Below are 18,707 nucleotides of genomic sequence, written 5' to 3' on the forward strand. Positions count from 1 at the left end.
GGAAATAGATACTCTCCTTCAGAACTTTCTCCAATAGTTTCCCTACCACTGGTGTGAGACTCACTGGCCTGTAGTTCCCTGGCTTATCTCTACAACCCTTCTTAAATGGTGGAACCACATTAGCTGTTCTTCAGTCCTCTGGCACCTCCCCCATGGCCAGAGAGGAATTAAAAATTCGGGTCAGAGCCCCTGCAAACTCCTCCCTTGCCTCCCTCAGCAGTCTGGGACACAAATTATCCGGACCTGGAGATTTGTCCACTTTTAAGCCTGCCAACACCTCCAATACCTTGTCATTCCCTATATTAATTTGCTTAAGAACCTCGCAGTCTCTCTCCCCGAGTTCGATACCTTCATCCTCATTCTTTTGGGTGAAGACGGACGTGAAGTATTTATTCAACACTAGCAATGTCCTCTGGCTCCACCCATAGATTGGCCCCTTGGTCCCTTATGGGCCCTACTCTTTCCCAGGTTTTCCTCTTCCCATTGATATACTTGTAGAATATCTTGGGATTTTCCCTACTTTTACCAGCCAGAGCTTTCTCATATCCCCTTTTTGCTCTCCTAATTGCTTTCTTAAGCTCTACCCTGCGCTGTCTGTGCTCTGCTGATTTGCTTCCCTTGTACCTGCTAAAAGCCTCTCTTTTCCTTCTCATCGTAACCTGAATATCTCTGGTCATCCATGGTTCTCTGGGCTTGTTACTCCTTCCTATCACCCTAGAGGGAACATGTTGAGCCTGTACCCTCCCCATTTCATTTTTGAACACCCCCCACTGTTCCTCTGTAGATTTCCCCACAAGTAACTGTTCCCAGTCTACCTTGGCTAGATCCTGCCTTATTTTACTAAAATCCACTCTCCCCCAATCCAAAACATTTTTTTGCAACTTGTCGCTTTCTTTGTCCATAACAAACTTAAACTGTACCATAGAGATAAAAACAAGAGAGATAAAAACATCACCCTCATCTCAATGAATTTCGGGCTCGGCATGATGCTGAACTCTTCTTCCGCCGTCTTCGTCTCCGTGCTCACTTCTTTGGGCAGGAGTCCTCTCCCCGTTCAACGGATCCTTTTACCCACCTCCAATATTCTCCCTCCACCTGGACCCCTCCCTCTGGATTCTTACCTTCTCTTGATCTTTTCATTGAGAACTGTCGGCGTGACATTAGCCGTCTCAATTTCTCTGCTCCTCTCACCCATTCTAATCTGTCTCTCTCTGAACTTACTGCACTCCGTTCTCTCAGGTCCAACCCCAACATTGTCATCAAACCCGCTGACAAGGGTGGTGCTGTTGTTGTCTGGCGCACTGACATTTACCTTGCGGAGGGTGAGCGTCAACTCGCAGACACTTCCTCCTACCTCTCCCTGGACTATGACCCCACCACAGAACATCAAGCCATTGTTTCCAGGACTGTCACTGACCTCATCTCCTCTGGAGATCTTCCTCCCACAGCTTCCAACCTGATAGTCGCCCAACCTCAGATGGGCCGCTTCTACCTCCTACCCAAAATCCACAAACAGAACTGTCCTGGCAGACCGATCGTGTCAGCCTGTTCCTGCCCCATGGAACTCATTTCTCGTTATCTTGACTCCCTTCTCTCTCCCCTTGTCCAGTCCCTTCCCACCTACATCCGTGATTCCTCTGACACCTTACGTCACATCAACAATTTCCAGTTCCCTGGCCCCAACCGCTTCCTCTTCACCATGGATGTCCAATCCCTCTACACCTCCATCCCCCACCAGGATGGTCTGAGGGCCCTTAGCTTCTTCCTTGAACAGAGGCCCGAACAATCCCCATCCACCACTACTCTCCTCCGTCTGGCTGAACTTGTTCTCACACTGAACAATTTCTCCTTTAACTCCTCTCACTTCCTCCAAATAAAAGGTGTGGCTATGGGTACCTGCATGGGCCCCAGCTATGCCTGTCTCTTTATGGGGTATGTGGAACATTCCTTGTTCCAGTCCTACTCCGGCCCCCTCCCACAACTCTTTCTCCGGTACATCGATGATTACATCGATGATTACTTTGGTGCTGCTTCATGCTCTCGTCGGGACCTGGAAAAATTTATTAATTTTGCTTCCAATCTCCACCCCTCCATCATTTTCACATGGTCCATCTCTGACACTTCTCTTCCCTTCCTTGACCTCTCTGTCTCAATTTCTGATGATAGACTGTCCACCAATATCCATTACAAGCCTACCGACTCCCACAGCTACCTCGACTACAGCTCCTTACACCCCGCTTCCTGTAAGGACTCCATCCCATTCTCTCAGTTCCTTCGCCTCCGTCGCATCTGTTCTGATGACGCTACCTTCAAAAACAGCTCCTCTGACATGTCCTCCTTCTTCCTTAACCGAGGTTTTCCACCCACGGTCGTTGACAGGGCCCTCAACCGTGTCCGGCCCATATCCCATGCATCCGCCCTCACGCCTTCTCCTCCCTCCCAGAAACATGATAGGGTCCCCCTTGTCCTCACTTATCACCCCACCAGCCTCCGCATTCAAAGGATCATCCTCCGCCATTTCCGCCAACTCCAGCATGATGCCACCACCAAACACATCTTCCCTTCACCCCCCCTGGCGGCATTCCGTAGGGATCGTTCCCAACGGGACACCCTGGACCACTCCACCATCACCCCCTACTCCTCAACCCCCACCTATGGCACCTCCCCATGCCCACGCAGAAGATGCAACACCTGCCCCTTCACTTCCTCTCTCCTCACCGTCCAAGGGCCCAAACGCTCCTTTCAAGTGAAGCAGCATTTCACTTGCATTTCCCCTAACTTAGTCTACTGCATTCGTTGCTCCCAATGCGGTCTCCTCTACATTGGAGAGACCAAACGCAAACTGGGCAACCGCTTTGCAGAACACCTGCGGTCTGTCCGCAAGAAAGACCCAAACCTCTCTGTTGCTTGCCATTTTAACACTCCACCCTGCTCTCTTGCCCACATGTCTGTCCTTGGCTTGCTGCATTGTTCCAGTGAAGCCCAACGCAAACTGGAGGAACAGCACCTCATCTTCCGACTAGGCACTTGACAGCCTTCCGGGCTGAATATTGAATTCAACAACTTTAGATCTTAAACTCTCCGTGCCCCCATCCCCACCCCGTTTCTTCCCCCTCCCTTTTGTTTTTTTTTTCAATAATTTATATAGATTCTTCTTTTCCCACCTATTTCCATTATTTTTAAATCTACAACTAATACCTTGTTAGTCTTTCCACCCCATCCCCACTAGAGCTGTACCTTGAGTATCCTGCCATCCATTCTTAATTAGCACTTTTCTTAGATAATATCACCACCTTCAACACCTCTTTGATCCTTTTGTCTGTGACATCTTTTGATTATCTGCTCCTATCACTGCTTGCTTGTCCCCACAACCACCCCACCCTCAACTTCTCTCTCCCCCCGCCCCCCACCTTAAACCAGCTTATATTTCACCTCTCTGCTAACTATACTTCAGTTCTGTTGAAGGGTCATGTGAACCCGAAACGTCGGCTCTTTTCTTCTCCACCGATGCTGCCAGGCCTGCTGAGTTTTTCCAGGTAATTCTGTTTTTGTTTTAAACTGTACCATGTTGTGGTCGCTATCGCTAAAATGCTCGCCCACCACCACCTCAGCCACCTGTCCGGCTTCATTCCCCAGAATTAGGTCCAGCAATGCACCGTCCCTTGTTGGACCCTCTACATATTGACCTAAAAAGTTCTCCTGTACAGATTTCAAGAAATCCACTCCATCCAAGCCCTTAACACTATGTCTATCCCAATTAATGTTGGGAAAGTGGAAATCGCCTAATATAATTACCCTATTGTTACTGTTTTTACACACCTCCACAAATTATGCACATATTTGCTCCTCAATTTCCCGCTGACTATCTGGGGGTCTATAATAAACACCCAATAATGTGGTTGCCCCTTTTTTATTCCTAAGCTCTACCCACAAAGCTTCATTTGATGCCCCCTCCAAGATATCATCTCTCCTTACTGTAGTAACTGACTCCTTAACTAATAATGCAACGCCGCCTCCTCTTTTACCCCCTCCCCTGTCTCGCCTGAAGATTCTATATCCCGGAATGTTGAGCTGCCAATCCTGCCCCTCCCTCAACCACGTCTCAGTGATGGCTACTATCTCACAATTCCACATGTCAATCCTCACCCTTAACTCATCCGTTTTACCTGTAATACTCCTGGCATTAAAGTAGAGGCCATCCAGCCTTGCCTTACTCTCTTGAAGCTTATTGCAGCTGTACTCCCTCTGATTTGATTGTTTTACTGTATTATGATGTGTCCCTATTCTGCTAATATTCTGTGTCCCCTCCCCCTGCCGAATTAGTTTAAACTCCTCCCAACAGCACTAGCAAATCCGCCCGCAAGGATGTTAGTCCCGCTCTGGTTCATTGTACAGTTTAGTCTTAAAAAGGACATTGCCATGCTAAAATATGGAAAGCTTTCAGTGGGTGTGAACATTGTCCGACAAAATATGCTCTCTCATTATCATGTTAAATCATTAAATCAAGCAGATCATTAGAAATATCTAAGAGGAGCTATCGTTGATGTTGAAAATGGGTCAATCTGTCAAGCAGCTGCGATTGGTTGTGCCTTCAGCTTGGTGAAATGCTGGGAAGGTCTCAAAACTTCAGGTCTATATGCAGATGACTGAAGATCAAAAGCAGCAGTTAAAATTAAAATTTAATTAAAATCCCACTAGCTCTTGACTTGAATACTTTGCAATAAGAGGTGCTGCTGTGCTTCTGAGAATCTCAATTAATCACTTTTGAGGTTTCCTGATGTTGGTGTCACAGGAAATGCTACAATCCTCTCGTCAGTCAGGTTTTTCAGTGAACATTTGCCCAACCTTTTAATTATGCTGTAGTGATTCATGCAAAGCCTGGTTTGTTTTCTATACCTTTCTTTGATTCTAACCCCTACCTCACCAACTCCCCAATGCCTTGCCTTAGTCATTAAGAAATAATGAGGTTGAACATCCATAACCCAATTCTCACTGCAGAAAGCTACAAAATGGAGTAAATTTGCTGCTAAATCCTCAGTCTTATTCAGGAAGGTTTTAACAGACATGGGACCAGACTTCAAATGATTAGGTAACTGACTGGCAGCATGCGCCAGCTGACTGGTTGGCTGGTCATACCAGGGAGGTGCCAATCCTGTCGAGACCTCATTTATTTAGAATTGTTGAGCTACTGCTCCAAGCACAATTTTAAAATATTCTTTCAGGAGACATGGGCATCGCTGACTAGGCCAACATTTATTGCCCACCTCTAATTGCCCTTGAGAAGGTGGTGGTGAGCTGCCTTCTTGAACTGCTGCAGTCCATGAGGCGTAGGTACACCCTCAGTGCTGTTAGGAAGGGAGTTCCAGGATTTTGACCCAGTGACAGTGAAGGAATGGCGATATATTTCCAAGTCAGTTTGGTGAGTGACTTGGAGGGGAACTTCCAGCTGGTGGTGTTCCCAAACATTTGCTGTACTTGTCCTCTAGATGGTAGTGATCATGGCTTCGGAAGGTGCTGTTGAAGGAGCCTTGGTGAATTCCTGCATGCGTCTTATAGATGGTACACACTGCTGCTACTGTGCGTCAGTGGTGGAGGAACTGAATGTTTGTGGATGTGGTGCCAATCAAGCAGGCCGCTTTGTCCTGGATGGTGTCAAGCTTCTTGAGTGTTGTGGGAGTTGCACTCATCCAGGCAAACGGAGAGTATTCCATCACACTCCTGACTTGTACCTTGTAGATGGTGGACAGACTTTGGGGGATCAGGAGGTGAGTCACTCGCCGCAGGATTCCTAGCTTCTGACTTGTTCTTGTAGCCACAGCATTTTTATGGCTAGTCCAGTTCAGTTTCTGGTCAATGGTAACCCCCATGTTGATATTCCCATTGACTCCAGTTTTGCTAGGGCTCCTTGATGCCACACTTGGTCAAATGCTGCTTTAATGTCAAGAGCAGTCACTCTCACCTCACCTCTTGAGTTCAGCTCTTTTATCCATGTTTTAACCAAGGCTGTAATGAGGTCAGGCGCTGAGTGGCCCAGAGAGAACCAAAATTGAGCATCAGCGAGCAAGTTATAGCTGAGTGCCGCTTGATAGCACTGTTGATGACACCTTCATCACTTTGCTAATGATCAAGAGCAGACTGATGGGGCAGTAAGCATCCAGGTTGAATTTGTCCTGCTTTTTGTGTATAGGACATACCTGGGTAATTTTCCACATGGCTCGGTAGATGCCAGTGTTGTAGCTGTACTGGAACAGCTTGCCTAGGAGTGGGGCTAGTTCTGGAGCACAAGTCTTCAGTACTATTGCGGGAAACTTGTTAAGGCCCATAGCATTTGCTGTATCCTATACTTAAGCTGTATCTTGATATCATGTGGAGTGAATCGAATTGGCTGAAGATTAGCATCTGTGAGGCTGGGGACCTCAGGAGGAGGCCAAAATGGATCATCCACTCGGCACTTCTGGCTGAAGCTGGTTGCAAGTGTTCAGCCCTGTCTTTTGCACCAATGTGCTGGGCTCCCCCATCATTGAGGATGGGGATATTTGGGAGTCTCCTCCTTTAGTGAGTGGTTGAATTGTCCACCATCTTTCACGACTAGATGTGGCAGGACTACAGAGCTTGGATCTGATCCATTAGTTGTGGGATTGCTTAGCTCTGTCTATTGCATGCAGCTTCCACTGTTTGGTATGCAATTAGTCCTGGATGTATTTTCAATGGTATTTTCACCTCATTGTTAGGTATGCCTGGTTCTGATCCTGGTATGCCCTCCTGCACCCTTCATTGAACCAGGGTTGACCCCCCATCTTGATGGCAATGGTGGAGCCAGGGATATGCCGGGTCAGGAGGTTCAGATTGTGACTTTATACAATTCTGCTGCTACTGATGGCCCACAGTGCCTCATGCATGCCCGGTTTTGAGATGCTAGATCTGTATGAAATCTATTCCATTTAGCACAGCAGTAGTGCCACACAACTTGATGGAGAGTACCCTCAATGTGAAGATGGGTCTTTGCCTCCACAAGGACAGTGCTGTGGTCACTCCTACTGATACTGTCATGGACAGATACATCTCTGTGGCAGGCAGGTTGGTGAGGATGAGGTCAAGTATGTTTTACCTCTTGTTGGTTCCCTTACCACCTGCTGAAGACTCAGTCTAGCAGCTATGTCCATTACGACTCGGCCAGCTTGGTCAAAAGTGGTGCTACCGAGCCACTCTGGGTGATGGACATTGAAGCCCCCCCACCCAGAGTACATTTTGTGCCCTTGTGGGGAACATTGGTGTTCAATATGGAGGAGGGATCAGCTAAGCGGGGACAGTAGGTAGTAACCAGCAGGAGGTTTCCTTGACCATGTTTGATGCCATGAGATTTCATGGGAACCAGAGTTGATGTTGAGGACTTGCAGGGAAACTGGATATAACTGTATACCACTATGCCACCACCTCTTGGTTACCCAGGGATGGCAATGGTGGTGTCTGGGACATTGTGAGTATGACTATGTCAGGCTGTTGCTTGACTAGTCTGTGGGACAGCTCTCCCAATTTTGGCACAAGCCCCCAGATGTTAGGATTTTGCAGGGTCAACAGGGCTGGTTGGTCCATCTGGTTTCATTCCTTTTAGACTTTGTAGCAGTTTGATACAACTGAGTGCTTGCTAGGCATTTCAGAGAACATTTCAGAGTAGGTCTGGAGTCACATGTAAGCCAGATAAGGGATGACAGATTTCTTTCCCTAAAGGGAAATTAGTGAAGCAGATGAGTTTTTATTTAACAAAATAGTTTTTTGGCCACCATTAAACTAACTTTTACTTCCATATTTTATTAATTGAATTTAAATTCCACCAGCTATCCTTGCAGGGATTTGAACCAGCGTCTCCAGAGCATTCTCCTGGGCCTGAGGGTTGCTAGCCCAGTGATATTACCATTATGCCAACACCTCCTCCTATTTAAGGCTGCCTGTCTAGCAACAGGGTATTTTTTTGGGGTGCTCAGGAGCGAGAGTTGGCATTCACACAAGGTGAGAGAAACCCTGGGGTCGCAGAGGTCCCAATCCTATTTGTGAGGCTCTAGGCACCACTTCTGATCTTTCTGGCCCCGCTAATATTATTTAAATCTTGCCTTTTTTTGGCATCATGTAGCTCATTTGCTTAATTTTTATTTTTAATTTGCATGTATACAATGTTGTTAATCAAAATATCAACTTGTAGGGCAGAAAGGTTTGCCAATTTAAATTGCTGCATCAATGTAACAGTTGCAGCAGTTAACTGTAATGTGAACAAATTATTCTGAGGAGTGGGTTAGGCACCTTGTTCTCAGAAAAATAGATGCACTTTCATTCATGCTGATCGCTGTTTTGCTCAGCTTCGGAGTGCTAATATGGGTACCAAATGGGGAAAAGTGTCTCCATACTCCAGGAATGACAAACTTCGCCTTAGTCAACATAATAAAGCAACATTTGCTTTATAATTTATATTTGCTTTGAGAGGAAAGAGTCAAATGTTTCGAAGGAATCGTTGAGAAACACTACATCTTAACACATTTATTCTTTTTATTGCAGATTCCTCAGATAAGCTATGCATCTACAGCCCCAGAGCTGAGTGATAACAGCAGGTATGACTTTTTCTCTCGTGTGGTCCCATCCGACACCTTTCAAACACAGGCCATGGTTGATATTGTCAAAGCGTTACGATGGAATTATGTCTCTACTCTTGCCTCTGAGGGAAGCTATGGGGAAAGTGGAGTGGAAGCCTTCATACAGAAATCTCGGGAAGATGGTCAGTATTCTTTAGCATTGATTTTCATTTGTGCAGTAACTGAATAGCCATAAGTGGATCAAGAAAATATGATTATGAGGCAGTTTTAGATTAAGCAGATAAGCCTCTGTGTTTCCATCACCTACTTAAGCTGTTGCAGCAGCAACAGGGAAAAACAGAATAAAATATGACAAAAGAATGAACTGATAATCCATGCCATACTAGAAAATGTAATAACAGAATTAAAGGTAATCTGTTGTATTTATACAAACAAGTCACGCTCTTATCCTTGCTGCAACAGGAAGAACTCTGTTGCATTGAAAACCATATTGTTTCTCCACAGTCTGTAAATCACCCTAGTACATAGCTTCGAGTGAATCTCCGAAATACATCAATCTACTGTAAGTTGATTGTGGACATTATCAAAGCCATTCAAAATAAGAAATAAAAATCTTTCTTTTCTGAGCAATTTCAGACAGAATTGTAACTCCTCGGTGCCACAAAGGGTTGTCTAATGTTTAAGGCCAGAAAATTGGGGCAATAGCAACAGGTAACTAATCTGTGCAGCCATGGACAAATCAACTGCATATTTCAGTGGCTTCCCTTGGAGTTAATGGGTTCGTATCAGCGAATTGTTCTTAATTGATATTAAGAACTCTTGACAGAACAATCAAAAAAGATAGTAATTGGATGAACAGTTTCAGGGTTGCATAAGCTGTACCTAATGTGACTACTAGCATTGATACAAAGTGACATTGCAGGCACTACATAAATTTGCATTTGTTTGTGTGTCACAGTTCCATAGACCATTATATCCTGTATTAGAACTCTCTTTTAGAATGGTATTATAGAAAGATGATCTGCGTGTTATTGTATCTTGTGTTGTTTGCTATTGTTATTTTTGTGCATACAGCTCATGTCATGGACAAAGGGAAGACTTTTTATATACTGTGACACTAGTATATTGAGATAAAAACATACAGTAAATACTTTTATTCATTAAGGTGGAAGAAAAATTAGGGTCGCTCAGTTGAAGCATCAATCAAAATGGTGATAGCGCATTTCTGGGCACGCATGTAGTTTTAGTCAATTGCCTTTCTTTAAGCAAGTCTATACATGCTGTTGAAGATCACACCATTGACAAGCTAACTTCTTACTTCATCAAACATTAATTTTTCAGATATTGGTGGAAGCGTTGCTATGTTTTTTCTTATAGATCTTTCATCAATAGTCTAACTTTTACATTTTTGGCATTTGTTCATGTTAACCTTAGAGCACAAGAACCCAGAAAAATTTGTCAATTTATTTGCTGGGAGCAATACATGATTATAGATGAGCAACAGATCCTGTTTCTGTAACATTGTTGAAGACTCATTTCACACTGATTATCTCTGTTCATGTTATACTGAATGCTGTGCTATAGATCTAATCAAGCCCATCTGGAAAACACTTTGATGTTTTCAAGAAATTTGCTGGGCACTTACTGATGCCAAATGGGCACAGTGATTTGGAAACATTGAAAACAGAATGGTAACCTTTAATCTTACTATTACTGTAAAAGAGAAGGCAAAAAGAATAACAAAAGGAAGAAATGGAGGGGACATGGTGGTGGGGGGGAAAATGAGGAAAGAGGGTTTAGGACTAGAATGGGTGTGAGGCTGGCGAGGTTTGGCTTGACAGGCAAGGGAAAGAGTAAACAAGTGGAAGCAATTGAATTGATGGTTTAAGAAATCCCTGACCCCTCTTGTTACAAATCCTTCATATATTGAGTTAATTTTAAAAGTCTCCTAAAACATTCACTTACAAGCAAAACAAATTCTAAGATTTCTAACAGTGTGTATGTATTCTTAGGAGTTGCAAAATATTTCACTGTACTAATGCTACTTACAACAGTGTGGAAAGTAAACAGACATGAGCCTTTCTCAATTCATTTGTTTCCTATTAAATATGATGGCCTATATTTCCCAATGATTCATTCAGTCCAAGTGCAGTGGACATGAGCACCCATCTACTGACCCCATCGCTGATATCCCAGGGTCAACCCATTCACGTAATAATTGCAAGGCTCATACTGGAGTCCCATCAGTAATCTTCAGTTGCTTCATCAATGACCTTCCTTCGATCATAAGGTCAGAAATGGGAATGTTCGCTGATGATTGCACAATGTTCAGCACCATTCGTGATTCCTAGGGGGAGGTGATAACGTAGTGGTATTGTTGCTAGACTAGTAATCCAGAGACCCAGGTAAGGTAATGCTCTGGGGACCTGGGTTCAAATCCCACCATGGCAGATGGTGGAATTTGAATTCAATAAAAATCTGGAATTAAAAAAAAACTAAAATGTCTAATAATTGCCTATCATTGCAAAAACCCACCTGGTTCACTAATGCCCTTTAGGGAAGGAAATCTACCGTCCTTACCTGGTCTGGCTACATGTGATTCCAGGCTCACAGCAATATGGTTGACCCTGAACAAGGGCAAGTCCCAGCCAGTGATGCCCACATCTCATGAATGAATAAACAAAAAGAGATACTGAAGCAGTCCATGTCCAAATGCAGCAAGACCTGGACATTACTGAGGCTTGGGCTGGCAAGTAACAAGTGTCAGATAATGACCATCTCCAACAAGAGAGAATCCAATCATTGCCCCTTGATGTTCGATGGCATTACCATCACTGAATTCCCCCATTGTCAACATCCTGAGGGTTACCATTGACCAGAAACTGGAATAGCCACAGAAATACTGTAGCTACAAGAACAGGTCAGAGAGACTAGGAATCGTGTGATGAGTAACTCCCCAAAGCCTAGCCACCATCTACAAGTCAGGAGTGTGATGGAATGCCCCCCACTTGCCTGGATGAGTGCAGTTCCCATAACACTGAAGAAGCTTGACACTGTCCAGGGCAAAGCAGCCATCTTGATTGGCACCACATCCATAAACATTCACTCCACCCACCTCCAATGTGCAGCAGTGTGTACCATCTACAAGATGCACTGCAGGAATTCACCAAGGCTCCTTCATTAGCACCTTCCAAACCCATGACCACTACTGTCTAGAAGGACAAGAGCAGCAGATAGATGGGAACAACACTACCTGGAAGTTCCCTTCCGAGTCACTTACTATCCTGACTTAGAAATATATCGCCGTTACTTCACTGTCGCTGGGTCAAAATCCTGGAACTACTCCCTAACAGCACTGTGGATGTACTTACATTACATGAACTGCAGCAGTTCAAGAAGGCAGCTCACCATCACCTTCTCAAGGGCAACTAGGGACGGGCAATAAATGCTGGCCTAGCCAGTGAAGCCCACATCCCATGAATGAATAAAAAAAAAATTGGGTACAGGATTAAAATGCTTGTTGCACCTTAACAGGGAGATGGCAGCAGGAGGAGCATGAGAGAGAAGGTGAGAAACCACAGCAGCCAGAAGATCTATGGGAAATAGACCATCAAAATAGTGTACAAAGCATCAGTCACCTGCTTGATGCAACGATGGAACTATGAATAGAGTTGCCAACTCTCCCGGGAATTGCTAGGAGTCTCCTGGAATTGGCATCAATCTCCCAGTGGCTACTGAAAACAATCCAGGAGATTTTGAAACATTATTTTAAGCAAATAAATGAACTTGCCATACACTGGTACTGATGTGGGTTGCGCATGCGTACAGCACTCAGAAACACTGTTACCTGTTTTTTTCTATCGAGAAGGTTTCATGTAGTTGTAGAGAAGAGTATACATGAGTAACAGAATGGTGACTGTGGTGTCTTTGGGTACTGGTTTGCTTGGTGGGAGGCTCAGAGGCTTGCTAAGCAGTTGCCCCTGACCAGTTACGTGAATGCAGTGTGAGCGGGCGGGGGAATTGAAACTTCTGCAGGATGGAGTGCTCACAGATGGCTTGGTCTACCCGATCTCATGTTTGTTGCATTTGCTGCAACTTGGTAACCAGGAGCAGCAAATGTTACAATGCCGGTGACCATTGGGAGGGAGCAGGCCAGGGCTACTGCCGAGCCAGAACCTGAGACGGCTGCTTGTCAGCACCCAGTGGTTGTGAGCTAGGGAAATTGTCCTTCAGGAGCCCTTGGGTGATGGGTATGAGTGTGTGTGTGTGTCTGTGTGTGTGGTGAGGATTCAGCAGTGGCTGCTTGAAATGGCTGCTGCCTGATCATAGTTCCACTGGATGCCCAAGCACAGCAATGCCTGATTAAAATTTTCAAAATGCAGTTTTCTTCAATGCTGATAATGATCAAGGGATGAGGTGGAAAGCCCATGTATAAATGTCAGGCGAGAAATAGGTTCTGCTAGACACACATTTGTCACACATTTCCTGCGCCCATTGCCTATGTTCATATGCTACTGTCCAGGGCTTTGCCCCCCCCCCGCTCTATGGGCTCATCTGCTCGCACCACGCAGTTGGTATTCCATGACATCACTTCTGTTGGTGTTTCCTGGAACATGCCCAGCCAGATTTGGCAACCCTAACTGTGAAATGCTTCAGAGATCTCCCTACACTAGGCCAGAAGAAACCTGATGCATTACCTGCCAGGATAATACAAAACTTCTGTACAGATAACTATTGAGAGGGGAGGCGGTGGCATAGTGGTATTATCGCTCGACTAGTATTTCAAGGTAATACTCTGGGGACCTGGGTTTGAATCCCACCACGGCAGATGTTGAAGTACAGAGAAGTAGCTCTTCACTGCTATAGGGGATAAAGCTCACCATAAGAACTTGATGGAATATAGCTTCTTGTAAATCACAGAGAGTTGTGTGAGAAAGATATATTTCAACAGCCTTAAATGAGCTGTATGATTTAGCAAAAGAAACATATGGACGACAGCAGCAGTTCAAGAAGGCAGATCACCACCATGTTCTCAAAGGCAATTAGGTGTGGGCAACAAATGCTGGCCTTGCCAGCATCGTTCACATCCCATGCATTAATGAAGAAAGAGAGCTGGAGCCCGGAGTATCTGTGCTGCAATTGAATTTAGGATTACATTGAATTCCTATGTGATTGGCTCATTCCAGCTACCCACAGGAAACTTCATCAGAGTCAATCCATTATTATACAGCTTGGCTGAAGTTAGAGATGCCTCTTATCAAAGGACAGCAAAAACAGCAGCAGAAACAAACAATTGTGGCATCCCGGGGTGCTGGGCATCAAGCACACTCGCTTGCCAATTTGCGTACCTATATACCACACACAGACAAAGGAGGATATTACTCCCTTAACATCCATATGAAATTTGCCTGTAGGCAATGTATCACACATGAATGGAGGATTTCCTAGAAGTTTCATGGTGCATTTATTCTACAGCACTCCTGTGTCTCCTCAGTGCCTTCTTAGAAGGTGATAATGGTTTCCTATGTTGATTCATGGGTGATGTGGCTGGAGTCATGTTTGCTGACAACCAATTCACAGCTGCAATGCCCCAGGGTAAACTCCCTTGAATGTGGCAGGCACATTATGAAGCAACTATTTGGGATATTTGAACAATGGTTGTGATGCTTGCGGGACATGGGATGGACAGGAGGGTTTACCAAATGTCCCAGAATAGAAGGAACACATATGTGGTATATGCTTGGTGCAAAGGGATGTTAACTGCTCCTGCGAGGCAGAATTTGGGTGGCAGTACTCCTTAAAATGGCAGTGCTGCACTTATTGCCCCATTCCCAATCCACCCACCCCCATTTTGTTGGAGGTTTTCTTGAGGGCAACCCAGGTACCTGCTTGAAATAGTTTTTTTGCCTCACGGAAGAGTTTAAATCAGGATCCTATGACACCAATAATTCCCTGATCCAGCTGGGAAAAGTGAAAGGAGACTGCAATGCTCGACCCACCCAGTACTCCTGGGCGGCAATGTTGTGAAATGGCATTTGGGAGGGAGACGCTCACCTGCAAGTACTCAGCTTATTGGAAACACTTTACAATTCACCCTGACTGATTTTTATTTTTGCCTCCAGAAATTGTTGATTCTCTGCATTATTCTGCAGTACAGCCTGTAGACAGATTGGGGTCATCTTCTGAAGATGGCACACAGAGACAGAAAATGGGGCCTGTGCAGCAAAAAAAAATTCAATCTTCAACAAGTGACTCTTACAATGAGGATGGAGTAGAAGTAGGATGCCAGCAGTCTCAGATCTTCAGCAGCATTTGATTAACTAACTCTTCAGCTGATCTACTCCTTTGACACCCCCTACCTCCTACCACCATGTTAACAGTCCCCACCATCATCTCCACCCATCCTTCCACCCTCCAGTAAAATACTTCCAACTTTTAACCAACATTAATACATTGACACCTGGCACTGCAGTCTTCATTCCTGCCATACAATTGCACTGTGAACAAAGTCACAATTTATGAGGGATTAACATTTAATGGCTGGCACATTAAACAATGGCCTGAATCTTCCATTCAGGGTTGGAACCCCTATTTCCAACCCTAAACAGACAAAAAATACACAGTTACCTTCCAATGGAGGTTATCCTGCAGAACTCAATGAGTGCAGGAAACCTCGGAGGCAGCAGCAGAGAGAATCCGCGCAGAAGCCATGTCCCCTTTTTACGGTGATAGCTGCCGTATTCTGGAAGGTAAAGAGTTTAAATGTCCCAAAGCTACTTTGAAAAGTTACAGAGCGAAGGTAAGTGTGTAAGGGGCAGGAGGTTGAGAGGGTAGCGTAGACAAGGCAAATGAGTAAGGTAAGTGGGTAAGGGGGTAGGATAGGTAAGGTAAGTGCCTGAGGATAGGGTGGTTGAGGGGTAGGATAGGTAAGTTAGTGGGTAAGGGGTTAGGGTGGATAAGGTAAGGGGCTAGGGTGGTGGGTGGTTACGGTCATGAGGTCAGGTCAAGTCGGGTTTGGGGAGGAATCGGAGTGTCGGAGGTGGTGCAGTGGCAGGGGCTAGTCAGGTTGCGTTGGGGGATTCGGAGGGTTGAGGGGTTAGATGGGTGGTGGGGCTAGTCACATCAGGTCGGGGGTGCCGTGGGGGTTGGATGGGGAGTCAGATGGTGGGGGGTGGTCAGGGGTAGTTGGGAGGTCTGAGATAGGTGGAGGGTCAGGAGGGAGTCTGAGGGTGAGGGGCATAGCCGAGTGGTGAGGTCGGGGGGAAAGTCAGGGGTCGGGGGAAACTGGATGGTGGAGGCTAGTCAGGTCAGGGGATTCGGTAGTTCACGGGGGAGCCGGACAGTCGGGAGGGCATTAGAGGGTCTGGCTGAGTTGGGGGACCAGGGAGGGAGTTGGGAGATTGTGGGGGTAGTCTGATTCAAGGGGGGAATTGAGGGGGGAAATCGGAGGGGGTCAGTGTGTGATGGGGGTCAGTCAGTTGTACAGTTACCCAGATGCTAGACTAGGTTTTACTCTTTCTGACATTTCCTGGGTAACTGTCCAGGTAGGTAAGACGAAACCGTCTGAAGTCTCTGACTCTATCTCAGAATTGGAGGGGTGGGGGGAGGGGGGTCTCGTGGAGCAGGGGAATTGCCTATTGGAAGTACAAACTTCCTGGGCAATTCCTCCAGAGTCATTACATTGGGACATCCAAGGGGTCCTGTAGTGTTTATTGTGGATACATCCGGTCTCTGACTATCTGGACACTGCAAGTGCTAGCCTATAGTGTTATTCTTGAATACTTTTTATTGTTGTCTTATGTTCTTAATAGATGTTCTCTCAGTTGCTTCATCATGGATAGTGAAGGGCTGCTGAGATGAAACCCTGTGATACACTCATAGTCAGCAACTTGGAGGAGCTCAGACCTGAGAGGGCCCAGCTGCAGATTGCAGAATTTCAGCTGCTGCTGAGCAGTCTGGCCCAGATGTCTTTCAGGAACCAAGGTGGGCATTGATTTAGGAAGTTGTGAGGGAACAGTCATCTGAGAGAGGGCAACATGTGTCATGCCCATTACGTCATCACCACTACGTGGGACTGTGGTTCATCATTCTCACTGATCTGCAACATCTCTGACATGGTTGAACCCCCTATCAGTGCATCCCCCTGGTCTTATGAAGGCTGTGAATATTCCTCTGGCCATTTGAAGTTTTCGAACAGAGCCTGAATGGTGCCAATTTGAATTTTGACCAAAGCAGGAACAGCTGGTGACAGAAACTCCTGCAGCATCAATAGAGCTAACCACACATTCCAGAACTGCAGAATGCTGACACTTTGTGCCATATGCTACATAAGCTGAAGCAACCTTCTCCATACTACCAGACAGCTCTTAAGCAGGCTGTCTTTACTTTGAACAGTTGCTGCTGTGCAAAAAGCTGTTTTTTTTGAAGACTGCACCCTGAAGATTGGCATCAGTGTTGTGTTACGGACAGGAGGGGGGTGAATTTTAACAGTCCTAATTTCTCCTCTCACCACCTGTCTGTAAAACAGAAAAGTGTTTTGATTTGTTTCGCACTTTATAAGCAACGGCGTATTTCCCAACCGCTCGGTTTTGGTGCGATCCAGTTTTCTATTAACCTCACAGCAAACTCAAGTTAGGATAAACTCAAAGAGTTAGTATATTTGCACACACTCAAAACACAAAAATTGGGTTTGTAATGCTCCCTCACCCTCAGATAGTAAAGAGAGGGATAGAGAAGAGAAAGATTTACAATACAGAGACCAGTGAGAAAAGAAATATTGTTTCATGTGTGTTCCAGAGTCCAATGAGATATTCCTTTACGGAGGTCGGTGGGCTGAAGACCGATGTTGTAGAATTCACTTTTCCGGTGGTGTTGCTTTCACATGGTGAGATAGGCATGCAGAGGTGAATGAGTCTTGTAAGACATGGCACATAACTTCCAACAGAAGCAGTGTAGATGGGGCCAGGTGTTCAACCTGGGCAGAGATCTTTTTCTGTGAGATTGCTAGTCAGATGTTAAACAGCAGACTGAGATTATGCAGTTCAGCAAAGCAATTTTACTTATTCCACAAGCCAGAGGCCCATGTCATATGACTCCCACTTCTCCTCCATCTCTGACAAAGGATGTGTATCCATAATCTGGATTCCAATGACTGGTAAATTCCATTAGGAATTGAAAGGAAGGTAGGGGGGCCTTTGTCTTAGCAGACGGTCCATCTCCTTTTAGCTAGGGTTATTAAATAAAGATGGCCTGTGTATAGCTTTCTTTGAAGTTGCACTATACTGTACCCAGGGTGAGGGGGGTGGTTGTTAGTGGTTCTTCAGAGATAATGAGGTGTGAGCTTTCCTAAAACTGCTAAGTTTTGTTCCTCTTTTGTTCAGAGGTCACAGACTGTTTCAGCCATTTTAAAGGTCCTTGTTCAGTTTTTAAAATTTTAGAAATATTGATGAGCTTTTCTACATGTTTTTTATAAAAAATATGCTGTGTGAGGTTTTAGTCCCGCATAGTTGTCTCTGTCTTCTTCAGCAAAGCTAGGACCCAAATTTGCCACCTGGTATTCTACCTCATAGATTGTCCTTCTCACTAGTTTCTGCTCTGTGATTTACCCATTGCAGATTGATCTGACTCACATTCTACACCACCTGGTGGACACATTTCTGTGCTGCTGCTTAGATGGATGGAGTGGACCAGTGCTATTTCTGGACTTTTCTCCCCTTCGTAATCTTGTTCTGCAGTCATAGTATGGACTCAGATAAAGAGAACTAGGAAGAGTCAACATGGCACAAAAATAATAGACAGTGGTAGATAATTGGCTGCACCAACTTCACCTTCATGCTTAAGTACATGTGATTGCTTAAGGAAAGTAAAAGGATGAGAGAAAGGGTAAGGGGTAGCCTGTTGAGCATGACCTCCAGCAATACCATTATCAAAGCTCCTTGAGGTGCATGCTCCAAATATCTGCATGAAATCTTCCTTATCTGACTGAAGACCTGGATGGAGGCTGGTCCTTCCTTGGTTCTGACCCTCCCCTTGGTGTTGTGAGTCAGCTTCCCGTCTATAAAATGTCAGAGTGTAGTTCTTGGAAAGGGTTGCCAAACAACTGAGGTAGCTTCATATAGTGCAGAA

The 18,707-nt window shown here is 45.3% G+C and overlaps 1 protein-coding gene across 1 annotated transcript in view; it reads left to right on the forward strand.

The window, feature by feature from the left end:
• Nucleotides 1–18,707, forward strand: part of LOC144684080 (metabotropic glutamate receptor 4-like) — a 1,228,983-nt gene that overhangs the window by 322,598 nt on the left and 887,678 nt on the right. The window contains exon 7 of the mRNA XM_078547795.1: nt 8,548–8,764. Coding sequence (XP_078403921.1) covers nt 8,548–8,764 — 217 coding nt within the window. The remainder of the gene's footprint in view (nt 1–8,547; nt 8,765–18,707) is intronic.

The sequence above is a fragment of the Cetorhinus maximus genome, chromosome 8 (genome assembly GCF_964194155.1).
Source record: "Cetorhinus maximus chromosome 8, sCetMax3.hap1.1, whole genome shotgun sequence".
NCBI classification, from domain to species: domain Eukaryota; kingdom Metazoa; phylum Chordata; class Chondrichthyes; order Lamniformes; family Cetorhinidae; genus Cetorhinus; species Cetorhinus maximus.